We start from the raw sequence: 16,428 nt of genomic DNA, 5'->3' as shown, positions 1-16,428 counted from the left end.
TGGGGAAGTGGTGGTGTTGCCATCCTCTGCCCTAATTCCTTTGAAGGAGGGAGTCCTCTGGAGTGACGATCTCCCTGCTGCGGGTGTTCCCCTCCTGGAAGTTTGGCTCTGCCTGCACTGTCTCCCATGACACCGGTGCTGCAAGGCATCTCCACAGCAGCTTTGCTGAGCACTTTGTGGCCCCAGACTACTTCAAGATGCCATTAGCTTCTACACAAGGAGCTAGTGGGAGAGGACTGATGGATGCTGGCATCTTTGTTTGCCTGCACACAAAGGGGCTACTGCTGCCTCCCCTCTTCAAGGTGGATTTTCATACTTGAGAGTTTCCCACCATCGTGCCTGGCTGCAGAGTGGTGGGACCAGCTCCCAGGCCTCCCCCGAGGGCTGTGGCCACGGGGCCACCCAAAGCAGTCGCAAAGCTTCCTCAACCCAGCTCAAACATCTGCACCTTCCCTATTCAACTGAGACAGGAGCAAAAAACCATGAAGTAAGTTCACCCCATGGAGTGCTGCAAGAAGCCTGGCAAACTGGTTGAGGCTTCAGCCAAGTCCTCTTAGACTGTCCATCCCCTCCTATTTCCACACAGCCCAATGTGCCATGTGAGTGCCACATCCTGATTCTGGCATTTTAATGCAAGAGCAGCAAGGGAATTGACACTCCCTGCACAGCCAATGCTGCACAGCACCTGGAGTTCATTGCCTCCTTCCCAAAAGGAAGAGGAGGAAGCTGCTGTCTAGTTATTTTGGCCTGCATGGAGCACTCCACGCAGGGGCCTACTCAGTGATGCAGCTCACCTCAGCTGACAAACTTGTGGAAAGCATCAGAAATGTCAAAATTGCTTTCTGCTCTGCAGCATCTCTACCAGTGATTTGTTTTTCTCTAAACCAGGCAGCTGCAGGACACAATACTCTGCAGTTTTAACTACCATCTCCTCCGGATTTTTTGTGTGCGCAGCTCAGACACATTCTCCACTTGTAGGACAGGCAAGTGGCCTGCCAGTGTTTTCCCATTGTTTCTCCCCTGAACACCTACCTTCCCCCTGGGATGCTAAGAAAGGAGTTCAGCTCCTCTTTCAACCCCAACAAGATGCCTGTGTTTTGCAAGAAGGGGATGCTGTAGTTGAAAATGATTCTTGCTTCAGGAAAAAAGAAAAAGTCAGTGGGAAGGAATGGGCTTTACCACCCCCCCAACATCCAGCTGAGATGGAGGTCAAACTGTGAAAGTCAGGACAGAGTGATGCCAACCTGAGTGAACAACCATGCCCTGGAGAAATGGGGCTCTGTGCCTTTGGATAAAATAGATCCCTCTTACCTTCAACTTGATGCTACCTCTGCTGCGAAGCTTGTGTCTGAAGTCACTTGCTGAAGCTTTTATTCCCCGTCCCCCAAACACGACTCTTAATATGAGCTACAAAATCGGGGCTGCTAGCAGCTCTGTGCTGGAGCTGCCATGGGTGGTCACAGAGCTCAGGCCCTTTGCAGCGGAACAACAGCAGGGCCATTTCAATGGGCAGCAGCTGAAAAAAGGATTTTCTTTCCTGGGCCTGTAAGCATTTGCTTCTTTACAGCCTGTATTTTCCCATCTGAAATAAAATCTGAAATCAAATTTAACACAGCTTTAAATGCTGCAGCAGAACAGAGGTTCAAAGGGTGAGGGGGGGGGGAAAGAGTGCCTGCAGCCTGCCATTTAGAAGGATCCATTAAAAAAAAAAAAAAAAGAAAAAAAAAAGAAAAAGCAATAAAAAGAATCTGTCTTCTTGCAGGCACAGCCTCGAGCAAATGCACATGAAGCCACAAAGGAGAGGGGAAATGCCAGCACTGATGTGTCTGTCCCCAGTCAAAAACATATGCTCAGGGCAATGTACACAGACTGAAGAGAGACGAGCAGAATGATGTAGCTGGATCCAAAACTAAGTTCTCAAGGAAAAGAATTCTCTGATCAGAGACCATCTGGGTTCCAGGTCCTGAAAAATCAAACAATGCCATCAAAATGGACAGTCATAAGCAGGGACATCTGACATTTTACTCAGCTGGACAGGACATTAAATGGGAGTTCAAATCCCAGGGAATGGCATTCAACCCAGATATCCCACTGCCTTTCCCCCCTCTTCTGTTCCACTCCTGCCTCCACCACCAAAACCACCTAGCAAATTCAGGGTGAGCTTTCTACCAACTAAGCCTGGTAAATACACTGTTCAGACATACGCTGTCTGGATTCTAGTTGCTTTTTCTTCTTTAGGGTGGAAAACAGCAAACTGTCTAATTTCAGAGCACTGACACCAGCTGATAAAATAATCCTGACATTTGCTTGCTGCAGATTAAAGAAAGCCCCAGCAATTACTGAAAAACCTGCAAGTTTTGGTTCTGTCAGTGACCATCTTTACTCCCTATCACTGTAGTACACTAATGTTTAACATCAGCTATCAAATTCCCCATCCTCAATAACTAGCAAAAAAAAGTTGATCCAAAGGTGGCACCATGAACAGCCAATGAAAGGAGCATAACTGTATCTGCTGCTGCTGACGTGAAGGGACACAGCCTTTTGTAGCAGGAAGAATTTCTTTGACCTTGTTTGAGTTCTCAGCATTTGCTAAGGTGCCTAAATTTGATGCAGTGAGGAGGAACCTAAGCCGTTTGGCATGGAAGATGCAAAATAAAACACCATGTAGTTTTCAGTGTAAGTTTCAAGCCAGAAAGAGCTACAGCTTGGCCTGAACTGGGTAAACACCAAGGAAGAATTAGTTTTTTTCTTACACTTTTTTCTTACTTTCCACTTTCCAGCCAATGTAGCACATGAATTTCCTGAGTTTATTTTCAACTGACATTTGAAAGTGCTTTATAAGCACTGATAAAAAAACTAATATTCAGGTAATGTCCCTCAAGCTGAACAGATAGAACTGGGAACAGTAAGTGAACTTTTCCTCTGCAGAGGAGCTGGACTAGTAAAACTGAAGAGCAGAAGCAAGAGAGAGTAGCTTCTAATGACACAATCCCTAATTGTATAGGTCATAATTTCAAGTCAGCTGCAAGAAAGCATGTCCACATGAAATGCTATTTGCATAAACTACACCTAGCCATGCCGTGTCCTGCAAGCATTGCACTGCACAATGAAGCTTAATGCCAACCTTGCTGAGCCAGAGGTGTGGCTCTCAGCTGCGTGGGAGGAAGACCAAACCCATAAGTACGTGTTACTATGCCCCAAACTGGGCACAGTGACAAGGGCTGCCTAGCTCGAGTTGCCTCGCTCGGGTCCAGTCTCCAGATAATTCTCCTCCCTCATTCACCGACTGCCCACTCTCGAACACAAGACAAAAAACTTTGACAGGAAGCTCCAGCAAGACTTTATTCAATGGTATACAATAGGGGGAAATTAAGATTAAAGAAGAATCGTATACATTACTGATTTTTTTCAAGTTGCTAAAACAAACCCATTGTGACCAGAACAACTGAAGCTGACGACATAACAAGAAGCGTGGCATACATCTCTCTAGTGTCCATACCTGCAAATACATAACATGTTAATACTTCTTAAAAAAATTAAGTTTCATGCTAGATTTCATACCTGCTGATTTGGGCAGGCTTATGCTTATTCTACCACAATGTAATCAACATGTAAATGAGATAAAGATGAAATGCGATGTTATGGAAACCTTAGGAAGCTCTCCCCATTTCACACCCCTCCCCCAAAGTCTTTCCTGGTACTGCTGAGAAGAGAGACTGAACAATATATGATATCATATGCAAGAGACCTTCATCATCATCAACTTTTGCCCTGACTACCACTTCAAATACATCCTGCATGAAAATAAGGCCAAAGCTTGTCATAAGCCCAGCTGTATTACTGAGCACCCAGAAGAAGATACACATTCATGTCTCCATTTCCCATCATCTGCCTGTGCAATATTAGGTCACTAGCCCAGCAACACAGGCTCAATTTTCATTAGGTGTTCATTAGAGCTCCTTACTATCAAAACCATAGTACTCAAGGTGCCATGTCAATGACAATGTGAACAACTGCTTGTGAATGAGATCCCAAAGACAACCCTCAACAGTTACAATACCTGCTTTGCTTTGTTTTAATCTGGACTCTGGTCAGAATTTATATGTTTGGGGTTTGTTGTTTGGTTTTGGTTTGGTTTGGTTTGGGTTTTTTTCTGTTTAAGGGAGTGGGGGGAAGGAAAATCCACAGTCAAGAAAATATTAACAGCTAAGCTATGCAGAATGAAACAAATGACTGGCAAACTCCCTAACCACTCTTAATGTACAATTACCTCCTGAAATACAGTTACCCCTCAAAAAACCCACCCATGGATCCCCTATAATTATTCTAACAGACCTAAAAATACAAACCAAAATGAAGAATACAGAAATTATGGGCCAAGGCTGTAGCAATGGCCATAAGGACATTTAATTTCCAGACGCTAGGAAATGCGTTGTATTAATCTCTGAGCATACAAGTTACAAAACCAACAACCAAGATACAGGGGGATCTAGTAAGATTTCTGTCACCTCAGTAGAAATGCTTTGGAATACAAGCAGCTAAATTCAAGTCATTTTCCAAAGCCAAATTGGTCATGCAGCAGCATAGTATTCACCTGAGGCTCCACTTTTACTGAGTTCCATTTCTCTTCCACTCTCAATTCTTTAGAGAGAATGTCAATGGGAATCATTACTTCTTAACAACTCCCACTTACCCCACAGCTATTTGGGCTTCCTTCAGAGCTCATTTACCACTGGGTGACTAGAGAAAGGTCAGCGAGGTAGAGACAGAAACCTTTCCCAAAAGCACCTATACCCTCAGGCCCACAAATGGCAGCAACACCCACATATCTGACATTGACAATTTCTACTAATGAAGGACAGTTGGATTTTTCATCTTAAAATCTGTGCAGGATACTTACTTTTGGAACTCCCATTCCCTGTTGTCCAGTGGACATACTTGGCGAGTTTTGAGCCAGCGAGAGATGCAGTGGAAGTGGAAAGCATGCTGGAAGAGAAAGTTCAGGTCACATTATTTTGGAATGTATAAATCTATCTCTACCACTGAAAGCATCACGGTGAGAAGAGAGCAACGAGGATTTGCAGAGAAAGGTGGGAAGGACTAATGAGCCTCCTCACTGGTAAACACCATGGAACTGATCCACATTTTCAAAGAGGAGAGTGTAATGGCAGCAGAGAACCTGTTCTGCAGTGCATGCAGTGGCAAACAACTGACTTCTGATGAAGGAGAGAATGCAGAGTTTAGCAGCTGCTAAAATTGGCAGAGCCTATGCTGATAAGATGTGTAATCAGAAAGAAAAGAAATAGGATTTCATAGTGAGTAGCAGGGATGATATCTATGTATAAATGCTGAAGCTTTCTGCCACTCTTTTGGACAAACTGAAGCCTGAATAAAAAGGAGCTTGCAAAATGAGAAAGAAAAAAAAAAATCTCAATTTTGTGTTCAGTAAATACAACCTTTTCCACACCCCACATAGCCACTTAAAAACAAGGTTTCACTTGTGGTAAACTGCACACAAAATTGTAGTTTTGACACTAGAATATTCTACCATGGTTTCAAAAATTGCTCTCATCCTCTACAAATAGAATTGCAATATTTATAACCCTGTTCCAGCATTATCATGCTGTACCAAGATGCCACACCACAGTGAAGATGGGACTGAGGAACAGGTAGTTACTCCATTATGGAAAACTATCTTCCAGCTAAGGCCCAGGCTAGCTAAGAGGTAAGCAAGTTGGAGTTCACATCCTAGTGGGACCATGGATGAAGGAGTGCAGGTGGCAAAAAATTGAAGAGCTGGAGATTACACAGTAGAAGAGATTAGATCTTTCTCCAGAAAGGGAAACAAATCACCTAGTTACTCCATATTGACTCCCTGAATCAGCCTGCACAAAGGCAAATCAAGCATGCTGACATCCAAGTAATCCTATTACCAGGAAAAAAGGCATAGCTCTTAGGCAGAACCTTGATCAGGAAAATCATGCTCAGAATTAAAGATCTATTATTCCTAAAAGGGAAAAAAAATTTAAAAACCCTATATTCCTCCCTTCTCTTCTGTGTATTTCATATTATACCTCTCTGACTTTCACCCTTTCCTCCTTCGCTTTTTTTTTTTTTTTTTTCTCTCCTTTCTACACTCTACTAAATATATGGTGTTCAAAATGCTTTATTTCTGGTGGATTATCTGAAACATTTTATAGAACTCCTTTTGTATTGAGTCACGAATAAAGGGAACAGAATTACCACACATGAACTCCACAATAAAACATTTTCCTTACATTGCAGACGCCCCATGCAACTGTGCACTCTTCAGAGGTAGCTGATGCTTGGTTTGCTTGACATTCTATGCCTGTGAAAACAAAGATTAAACACATATAGGCACAAGCAGAAGACACATGTGCAACACCAACTGGTAGAATTCTTCATAATAGCAAGGAACAGGGAAAATATTTTTTGTTGCATTTATTACATCAGAAGTGTCAAGAGCCGTTGTCTTAAGGTGTACTGTTTTCCTAAAAGTATCAGATTAAAATATATTTCCCCCGGCTTTCCTCTTTTTCTATATTTTTAGTATTCCAAGGGCAAGACCATATAGCTCATCTACTGCTTGTACATCTGCTTTCCATATTTGAAGGATAAATATTTTTAATTTGTTCTCCTGTGTTCTAATACATGCCTTTTAACAATCAGTTGCAGCAGCAGAAGGGAAGTTTACTTAGTAAATTTCTTACCCAGGTTTTTCCAAATCTGAATTTACAGTCTTGTCAGACTATTTTTTATTATATTTAGAAATTATTTTGCTCATGTAATGGTGAAGTTTGCTGGTCTCTCTTCTATAGTCTTGTGACAGGTAAGCATAGCCCAAAACCACAAAGTAGAAAACACAGCTTAGAATGTATTTTTTCACCTTTTTACACTTTGAAGCTGAGTACCTAGTATGATCAAAAAAAAAAAAAAAAAAGAAATACGATTATGGGCCTGGGATACATTTAATTTTTTGTGTCACATGGCACAGATGAAGGAGATGAGAGAAGGAAAAGAAGAAAGAATGCCAATGAAAAAATAAATCCAGCAACCTGGTTCTCCATTCTGAAGCCTGAAAAATTCACTTCTGCTCTAGCTCAAGAAGAAATTTCATGAGAAAAAAAATATTTCAAACTCCTCCAAAGCCACTAGCACAAACCTGTGAGACCAACATTTTACTTTGTGCTAAATTATGCTGTCTTAAAAAGTCAAGCCTGAAAAATTCGAAGAGACATGCTGAGAGATGATCAACTTAGAACTTGATACATGGGCTTGTTAATTGTTTTGCAGATCTGTTTTTCCTGGCAATAAAAAAATATCTGAATGAGCTCACGTTATCTGCTTACTTTTAGTCTGCCCAAATACGTTCATAGGAGCCTTGTTCAAGGCCAGGTTGAAAGGGGCTTGGTGCAACCTGGTCGAGTGGGAGGTGTCCCTGCCCACACACCGGGGTTGGAACTGGATGGTCTTTAAGGTCCCTTCGAACCCAAACCATTCCATGATTCTATGAAAAGGAATTTGAATTCACTATTTAAAAAAAATATAAACCCCTACAGGTTTGGCTGAAAAATGTGATCTTTGTTTGCTCTGCCCTCTTCATCCCTTTCTCCATTTTTCACTCTCATTCATGTGAGGAGATGAACAAAGTAAGAGGAAGGCTCATTTTTCCTGAGATGTGAGAGAAATCAGTTAACCTTGGTCATGAGGAACTGCCCGAAAATAGACTGAGGTTTACAGAACTTTTATTCATTATATAGCTTATATTTATTGTATTTATATATATATATATATATGTTTATTATATTTATTATATAGTTTACATCAAGATATGATTCACCACAGCAGGGGCCCAAGCTCAATCTCTGGCCTGCCTATAGAAGAGAAAAATGTAGTTCACGTGAAACGTCCCATGTCCTAATTCCTTAGGCCCTCAATACATACAGCAATACAACTAAATCAGATTAAGAAAATGGAAGATGCTCAAGAACCTTTAAGAGCTTCAGTTATTTTTGACATTTGTTTAAAATTTGACACCCAAAACTCCTGCAACAATTTTATTTTTACTGCAGTATGGACTCACGGTCTTGCTAAGTATCATGGGGCATATAACAGTTTTAAGTATTTGGCATGAGACTGTACTATCAAAGAAAATGGTGAGAAAATGAGAAGTAGGAAAAGGAGAGGAATTCATTTGAAGGAAGAAAATACCCCCTATAAGCAAACTTTAACTCAAGAAGCTGCTGCTGAAAGCAAAAAGAAGGAATTTTTTCCAGCACACAATTTACTTATCTTGATTCTTCTCCTCTTTCCCTGCTGGAAAGAGGATATCAGACATACTAGATCTGAAGTACACCCAGCACATTTTTATTTCATTCTGTCAATTTTTTTTATTTTTTTCACCTCTAAGTGGCCCTAGCCTGTGAGCTGTATGCTTCGTAACACAATGATTTTTTTTTTTCAGGTTTTAAAGGACTTTGTATTTTGACTGGGAGTGAGAGGGAAGAAAAGTGGCTTAGGTAAGGAAGAAAAGCACCACTGGAACTAATTTTAACATCACTCAAACATTTGCTGATGAGCAAATAGTCTAAAACATGACAGTCCCAAAAGCTTCAAGAGGACAGATGAACTTTTGCAGAAATAGCTGAGGAGGAGTTCTCTGGTGGTGATGTAAGGCCCTTCCAACAAGACTCCCAGATTTAACTCCCTCATCAAAAAAGCTGGAGACTACTGATACCATTACCACCACTGGCTGTCAATAAGGGCCTCCCAAAAGCTGAAACACTTTCTGGTTTCCTACTCACCTAATTTTGGAAAAGGACGATACGCCAACAAAAAAATAAAACAAATGAACAATCTGTGTCAGAGAGTGAAAGCTGATGATTCTGGCTCTTGAAAGAAAGAGAAGCTATTTACCATCTGCTGACCCGAAATAAGTGGTAATAGACAGTAAAAGGTACCAGAGGAATACTGAACAGCTCTTCTGTTGCCTTGATCTTAACAGAGCATCTGCAGGTGAGGGCAGAGAGATACAGCTAAAACCTGCAATACCTGTAAATAATTGTGAAAGATGCAGTAGAAGCATTTCAACTCAGGGAGTTACAGAAATGCATATTATATATTGCCAACTTCTGAATCTTGGAACCTATTAAGAACCATCCCTCTTCCTATACATTTTTTGGTGTAGACATTTAGCCAATAAGAAAAGCAGTCAAAGAGTTAAGTAGCCATAATGGCAGGTAACAGAAATAAAGTACATGTCTTTTGTTCACAGCTACAGTGACAGCCCACTGAACTGGTAAATTTGATGATAAGAGCTCTTGAAAGCAGCTTCTGATTGAGCAAGAGTAACCACTGTATGGCTTCCTCTCTTCCTTTATGTGTTGCCTTCTTATTATCCCTAAAATGTAGCTCTGAGCTCTCCAATATATATTTTTTCAAACTCCAGAGAAAATTCAGAATTTTGGCTTTTCAATTCTCTGCATCTTTAGGGTGTTTAGCAAAATCCACAAATAATTCTTAAGTCATCTGTCCCCCCTATTCATATCATCATATGATTCCTTCTACTTATAAACCCCTTGTATGACACTCAGTATTTCCAGTTAGTATCACACTCTCAAAATATATGTACCCAGATACCATCTTCCACTCCTACGTATGACTTATCAAACTATATATACTTAGTTCTGTTCTTTTCTTCTATTTGTAAGAATCCTGAGGTTCTTTTTGGGATTCTATGCAATATAACAAATTTTGGGAAGCTGGAATGTCAATTGTGGTACTTTGTATCTTACTATCTAATAAAGGGGACAGTATTTTGATGGCACATTTTACACAGTTCCAAACTATACTGATTAGCTTACTACAATACTACACTCCATGTTTTAGACCAGAAGGTAACCCACTGTACTAAATGCAATGTTCAGTGAACATTCCCCAACCTTTCCATGTTGCAATGACACCAGCAGAGAGCAAGTCTTCAAAGAATCAAGAAATCAAGTAAAATCTAAATAGGACCTGGGTCCTTCCAGAGGCAAATAAAAACAAAACCCTGAAAATCTACTCCTTTCTGTACACTGAAAACAAACCATATTGAGGGTGGGGGGAATCCTCTGGCCATATTATTGCCAAGTCAAATTGTACATGAATGAGGAGACTTAACATTGTTATATCCTATATCCTTATGACACCTTAACATTGTTATATCCTTGCTTTTGGATGCCTGACTTTATAACATTAACCATCTTCCATTAGCAGGGCTGGAGTTCCTTACCACTCCTTTAATGTTCTCCCTTTCAAGGTCTCCCTTCATCACAAGGAAACAGAGAAACACTGGCATGCTGCATTTTATCAAATTGAATCTTGTGTTGTTCTTCCCTGCACATTCTATTAATTTTTCCCCAATTTCCCATCGCTTCACATCTTGTGTCTGAAAATCTAATTAAAGTGTTGTTTAACAACATTAATGATCTGTAACAAGGAAGTAAGTAAATCCAGAGCCAACACTGATCTTTTAACATCAATTTAGACACTCTTTCTACTTTGTATTCTGTCAATTTTGGTCTGTCATTTGCAGTATGGGCTTTTCATAGCATTGCTCATACCCTAACTAATAAGGTATTATGCTTGAGCAACTCAAAAAAAAAAAAAAAAAAAAAAAAAAAAAGTTACCTATGCCCTCTTCCTCCACTGTTTTTCCTGATCTACTCAGGATCCTAATCTCACTCAGATTTTGGTAGGATGTATTTTTTTGTGGTTTGGTTTTGAGTTTGTATCTTCTTGAAAGGACCGACACACAAAATTCACTACAGGAAAACAGCATCTTTCCATTCTCCTTCCAGCTCCTCCAGATCTCTCCTCCACCTACATAGGTCCTATTTGCTATTTATTAAGAAAAAGCAAATATATCAGACTGTATTTGGTCTCTCATGGAAGACTTTTTTAATTCTAAGCAGATTCACAGAATGAAACACACAAGCATCCACTATCTTACAACATATCCCACTTACCACAAATAATTACAATGAATTACAGGATTTTATGTATTTATTCTATACATTTGCAAATTCTGTAAATCTAACTTAAGTTCTAATAAATCTAAAATTTCGTTTGCCTGTAGGTGACATTCTTTCCTCTCTAACATACCATGAATCAGAGACTAAGTAGTAGTCCATAAACTACTCTTCAAGATGGTACAGGTTAGAGGTACTTAGAGAGGAAATCTTTATATCAAAGAACCTCAGCATATTTCATAACCACTATCCACCACTTGCTTCTCTTTAGTATTATTATTCCCTTTTCTTTATTCCCAGAAATAAACTAAGGCATGGATAGGCAGTAACTGGCCCAAAATACAAATAACTGTCCCAAAGCATGGCAGTACACTTGCAGAACACATTTTCAGCCCTGTGTGTTACAGTGTTTTCTCTTCGTTAAAAAACAATGTAAAATAAGCTGCATCCCTCACCAGTTGTTACTATAAACTTGAGGTCTCATTTCTCTGAATTGTTTTATTTTCACATAGGCTTCCTAACCTAAGTTACTATTACCAGTAAGTTCCAAGGCCAGCTGCTTAAAACCAAAGCACAACAGAACTATCACAATGGAACCACAACAGGAGATTCCCAGGCAAGGCAGCTGTACTTGTTCTTGTTTTGGCGGGTTTCACAATCCTCACATATAAGTAATATACAGCAAATAAGGCAAATTTCTATCTGGAGTATATTAAAAGGTCTGCCATGCCTCATGAGTGAAACAAGATGGACAGTTATACTGCTACCAGGATCTTGTCAGTTTTGAGGGGAAAAAAAATGGTTTTGTATTTATTACCAATCCTTTAAGGGACCAAAACCAGTGATTTCATGGAGGCACACCTATTTCATACTAGAAATTTGTATACTTAACTCCATTTTCACCTTATTTTCCTACATAGCAAGCACATTTGTTAATTGAATCATCCATACAGCACAGGAGAAAAAAATAATCAAACTAATACTAGCAATAGATTGTTCTTGATTTAGGCATTTCATTGCTTTCCTTTGTAAACAAACAATTAATCAGGTAGGTGGCTACAAAATACCCCATACTATCACATTAACTAACTTGTATTATGCAAGGCAGAATGAGGAATCAAGTAAAGTCAGTGGTCCAAGCCTTTCCTGGCCAGACACAGGAAGTGTTACAAAATTCCATTCTAATGAGTTTCATCAAAACCATGAATCCCATAGAAACATCCCCAACTCTGAAATCTAATATTCCCCTTGATGAGCAATACCTGTTGACCCTGCATCATTTCAGTTCCTCCTGGCTCTTTAGTACTACTCCCTTTTCTCTTTGTTCCATCCAAAATACACTCAGGAACATCATCTCATGTATAGATGTGGCACCAAGTGTTCCTGCTCTTTACAAGAAAAGGGTGAAGGAAAAGTAGTGTGCTGGCAGAAGTCATAAAAATGGATTCCAGGCATTCGGCACTACATAAAACAGAAGTTAGAATTTGCACTGTGAAGACTCTTAACTGAAAGCTGCATTTGCTGAATTATATCCTCAGCAGGGGAAATTTCAGCTGTGTGTCACATACAAGTGAAAACTGTCAACCATCTTCCCCACCATTTACTTACATAGATCCATAATATGGTTTCTGCAAATGGCACAGTTATCAACCACAATGTCCCATGCCCACAGAGCTACTGCATTCCACTAGAGAGAGGGGAAAAAAAAAGAAAAACATTGTTTTGACTCAATTTACAGCACATTGAAATCTTTATTATTCCTCAAGATACTGAATATTTTTTAAATTGGAAAGCTGGGTTATTTTAAAAAAAAGAACACGAGTAGTTCTTTATGGAGAGTTCGTAAGTGTTACTAGAAAGCAGTGATACATTTCTGTCACCTCCCAGACCCAGTGTCTCCTTCCAACTTCAGAAGGAAGGTAACTCCCATAGTTTCCTTTTTTTGTCAATCAAACGCAAACCTCTGCATTTCTACTCAAGACCCTGAGGCAAGGATGCAGCTCATTCCATATCCTCAATTCTGATGGAAAGGATAGTGTCCAGGAGAAAGGCCAATCTGCATGAGTTCTTTTAGTAATCACTCCCCAGAGCAGCTGGTGTGAAGAACTAAAATAATCTTGAATGATACCCTTCACTAACTCCTGAACAATCTCCTCTGCAAAAAGGTAACTAACTAGACAATGACCTTCCAGCAAGGTTGAAGGTAAAAATTTGGAAGTACTGTCAAATTAGTATTTCAAAGACTAAGTTATAAAGGAAAAAAAAAAAAAAAAAAGAATAGCTCCATCCCATGCTGCTTCAGGGGAACGGTACAAATTTCCAAATTTCCATGGCAATTTTACAAAACTGATTCAGACAAGTTATGCTGAGAAGCCTTCTTATTCATTCTTCCCCACAGAAGCATAATCAGGTCTTCTGGAAATTCATGAAATAGATGGACTTATATTCAAACCAATCCAAAATTATATTAATAATTATATTGATAGGATAATCTTAATGTACCACTCAAGCCATCTAGATGTTTTGCTTCCATTATTTTTTTCAGTATGTTTGTATTGCCTGTACTACAGTAAATCTTCTCTACTGTGCCCCATTTACATTTTGATATTCTCAATGCTCCCCCTCAGCTCAGGATTCTGAAGGAGGAATGCAGGCTGCCAAATATTGTAAGCGCTATTAATTTTGATAAGCACTTCAACTTTTCATTAGTACTGCTATAAAGTCATCACAATACTACAAGATCTTTTAGCAAATGGCTCAGTAGTGATCTCGTTTTTTCTCCCCATCTCCCACCTTCAAGTCTAGCCAGGCTTCTGGTTGAGTTACTAATCTCACAAGGACTCCATCCACACTTCAAGGCAGCTAGGATAAAAACTCCCAGCACCTCTGTCTCTCCCACATTCCCAGGTACTTAATCTTTGGTCTCAACATAAGCTATTCTTGCAACTCACAGACCTGTACCAAGTCACATATGCAACAAATCTACCTCGGCACCTGGCTATGGAGGAGGAATGTCACTGACACTCCCAGCTCCTCTCATGTGCTATTTTATCTGCCTGTTTCCAAAGAGGAAGCAATCACATCATCCAAACACCTCCTTCTGCATAGGTCTGCAGCCCTGTGCAGAGCGAGGGGTTTCCGTCATCACTGATGAAAGCTGTATTTCAAACAAACTCACTGGAAATGCATGCCAATATCCACTCCACTGGTAATTTTTCCTCAAATTCTACCTTAATAAAAACCCATACAGCCTTCCTACTTCCTCTGTGCCCACCTGTAACAGGTTTGGACTATGACCATGACCCAGGTGACAGAGAAGCTAGTGGCACTTTGACAGACGAGCAACGTTATGACTATTTTGAGGAAGCAGACAAAGCCAGGGTGACAGGTGAGCATTTGCTGACAACACACACGTTGCTATGCTTGACTAAAAGATTAAAAAAAAAAAAAAAAAAGCGACCACACAAATGTGTGCGTAGCACCCCCAGCAGCACATGGAGAGCTCGGGTGACTGGACAAGAGAGGCCGAGGCTGAGGAGAAAGAAGCAAAACTCCACCCCTGCTTCGCGTTTTGAGCTGCCCAGAGGCTCCGCGAAGCCCGGCCCTACGGGGCAGAGAACTGCCGAGCCCCGGCCTCCCGGCAGCGCCCCAGAGGAGCGGGCGGCGAAGCCCCTGACAGGGGCAGCCCCCTCACACCTCCCTCCGCCTGCCCCCTCCGCGCGGCCCCCGCCAGCCGCGCCCGCTGATTGGCCAGCCTCCGCTCCACGTGCGCCAGCGCCCCTCAGCCATTGGCCCGGACGCACGCCAGCACTTCCCGCAGGCACCGCCCCCGCCCCTCCCGTGGCGCCCGTGCGGATCCCGGCGCCCCGGCTCCGCGAGAGGCGCTGGAAGTCACCCTCTCCCCCGAGCCCCTTCGCTGCTACCAGGCCGGCCCCGGCCTCCCCCCTCCCTCTGGAGCCGGCGGGAGGAACTCGCCAGCGGGCCTCACTTTCTTCACTTCGAAGCGCTTCTTGCCGGCGCCGCTGTTGGTGCCGCTAGGGGTGTCCACATCCATTGCGGCGGCCATTTTGGATGCGTGAATCCGCCCGTCCTGCTCCGCGCGCCTGCGCGGCGGGACGGCGGGCGGAGAGGAAGAGAGGAAGGAAGGGAGAGAGAGAGGGAGGGGGGTGGGCGGGGCTCCCCATGGGGCCCGCCCCGCCGCCCGCAGGTGCGGGAGGGGTAGGGTAGGGCGCCCGTGAGGCGGGGCCTTAAAGGCGCCAGTCAGGGCGGGGCCCCTGCGCCGCCTCCGCCGTTACCTCATCACCTTCCTTCCCCCCCTCGCCATTCCCCGGGCGGGGCTGCACAACGGGAGGGGGGAGGGCGCGCGCGCGAGGGGCCGGTGGGGGAGGGGCACGCGCCTGAGGCGGGAGGGGTTCTGCCGGCCCTCAGGGAAAGACCGGGGACGGGGCTGGGGCTGGGGCTGGCGGGGGGGGCGTAACTGGGGTCGGTACCGCATCCCCTTCCCTCCCTTCTTCTGTCCCTCCGCCAACCCGTTCGTCTGCAAGCGCCGCTCTCGTCTCCCCGCGGGCAGCGAGCAGGTGGTGCGGGCCGCGCCGGACCGGACTGACTGGCCTGGCTGTATCCCCTTCCTCCTGACGAGAGGGTTCGCCGGTCCGCCGCTGCCCGGCCTCAGCTCGCCTCAGGCTGCAGCGCCAGGGGACGTCCACGGTCTCCCGAGCGAAGAGGGAGAAGGACGAGGAGGGGTGCGGGACCGCGGAGGGGCGGGGGGGGCGCGGCTCAGGAAGCAGGGAAGGGAGAGTGGGAAGATGGGGTTCCCCTGTCCCGATTCCCTGGATCGCAGGCCCAGTTGGGTCCTGGGCTGAGGGATCGATTTGAAGCGCAGCCCCAGACCTCGCAAGTTGCTGTGTGGGGCTCTGATTCTTGTTAAGTGTTTGACCAGAATCACCTGGGATGTGTTTCTCTGCTCTAATATGAAGGGCTTCAACCCTTACTAAACTTTTTCTTCGTTTCCTCTTAATTGATCTCTAGGGAGCTAAGAATAAGCTAGGCTTGCTGATGCACTGTAGCCCTTTTGTTGGCTAGCAGTCCTGGTTTTTGTGATTTTTCGTTTTTTCGTTCGTTTGTTTGCTTGCTTGCTTGTTGTTTGGGGTTTTTAAAAAATTATCATTAAAGGAGAGCCAAATAACTAGAAACAGAATTCACATTGTCCAGACTTCTCTTTTAGCACGCAAATTAGGCTAACAATAGTTATAAACAAATGGGTTTCACTTGCAGTACTACAGCTGCCCAGGCCCTGCCTGCTCTTTTGCAAAGATGGAGACAACAGGCAGGAGAGCTTGCTTGTACTGGGAACTTCATCTCTCCCTCAGTACAGCTCGGGGTACTTTCTGAGGAG

At 42.9% G+C, this 16,428-nt stretch overlaps 1 protein-coding gene across 1 annotated transcript; it reads right to left on the bottom strand.

Annotated features, from left to right (window-relative positions):
* Positions 1 to 3,316: 3,316 nt before the first annotated feature.
* RBX1 (ring-box 1) lies at positions 3,317 to 15,163 on the bottom strand. Its single transcript, XM_071731909.1, has 5 exons — positions 15,022 to 15,163; positions 12,642 to 12,720; positions 6,279 to 6,349; positions 4,901 to 4,986; positions 3,317 to 3,499 (listed from the first exon to the last, which is right to left on the bottom strand). Exons 1-5 carry the CDS (start codon positions 15,097 to 15,099, stop codon positions 3,487 to 3,489), a joined length of 327 nt encoding a protein of 108 aa, XP_071588010.1. The 5' UTR covers positions 15,100 to 15,163; the 3' UTR covers positions 3,317 to 3,486.
* Between the last annotated feature and the right edge of the window lie 1,265 nt (positions 15,164 to 16,428).

The sequence above is a fragment of the Heliangelus exortis genome, chromosome 1 (assembly GCF_036169615.1).
Source record: "Heliangelus exortis chromosome 1, bHelExo1.hap1, whole genome shotgun sequence".
Classification (NCBI taxonomy): Eukaryota; Metazoa; Chordata; class Aves; order Apodiformes; family Trochilidae; genus Heliangelus; species Heliangelus exortis.
Note: the sequence above shows the minus strand (reverse complement) of the source record. Positions and strands in the feature narration are given on the sequence as shown.

Bases quoted from the DNA above. Each gene is read 5' to 3' on its own strand.
- RBX1 (XM_071731909.1), bottom strand. From the start codon at position 15,099: ATGGCCGCCGCAATGGATGTGGACACCCCTAGCGGCACCAACAGCGGC. The intron at 12,721-15,021 runs GTGAGGCCCGCT...CCCTCTCTCTAG, and splicing joins AGCGCTTCGAAGTGAAGAAA to TGGAATGCAGTAGCTCTGTG. The intron at 4,987-6,278 runs GTAAGGAAAATG...TTTCTCTTCCAG, and splicing joins TTGCATGGGGCGTCTGCAAT to CATGCTTTCCACTTCCACTG.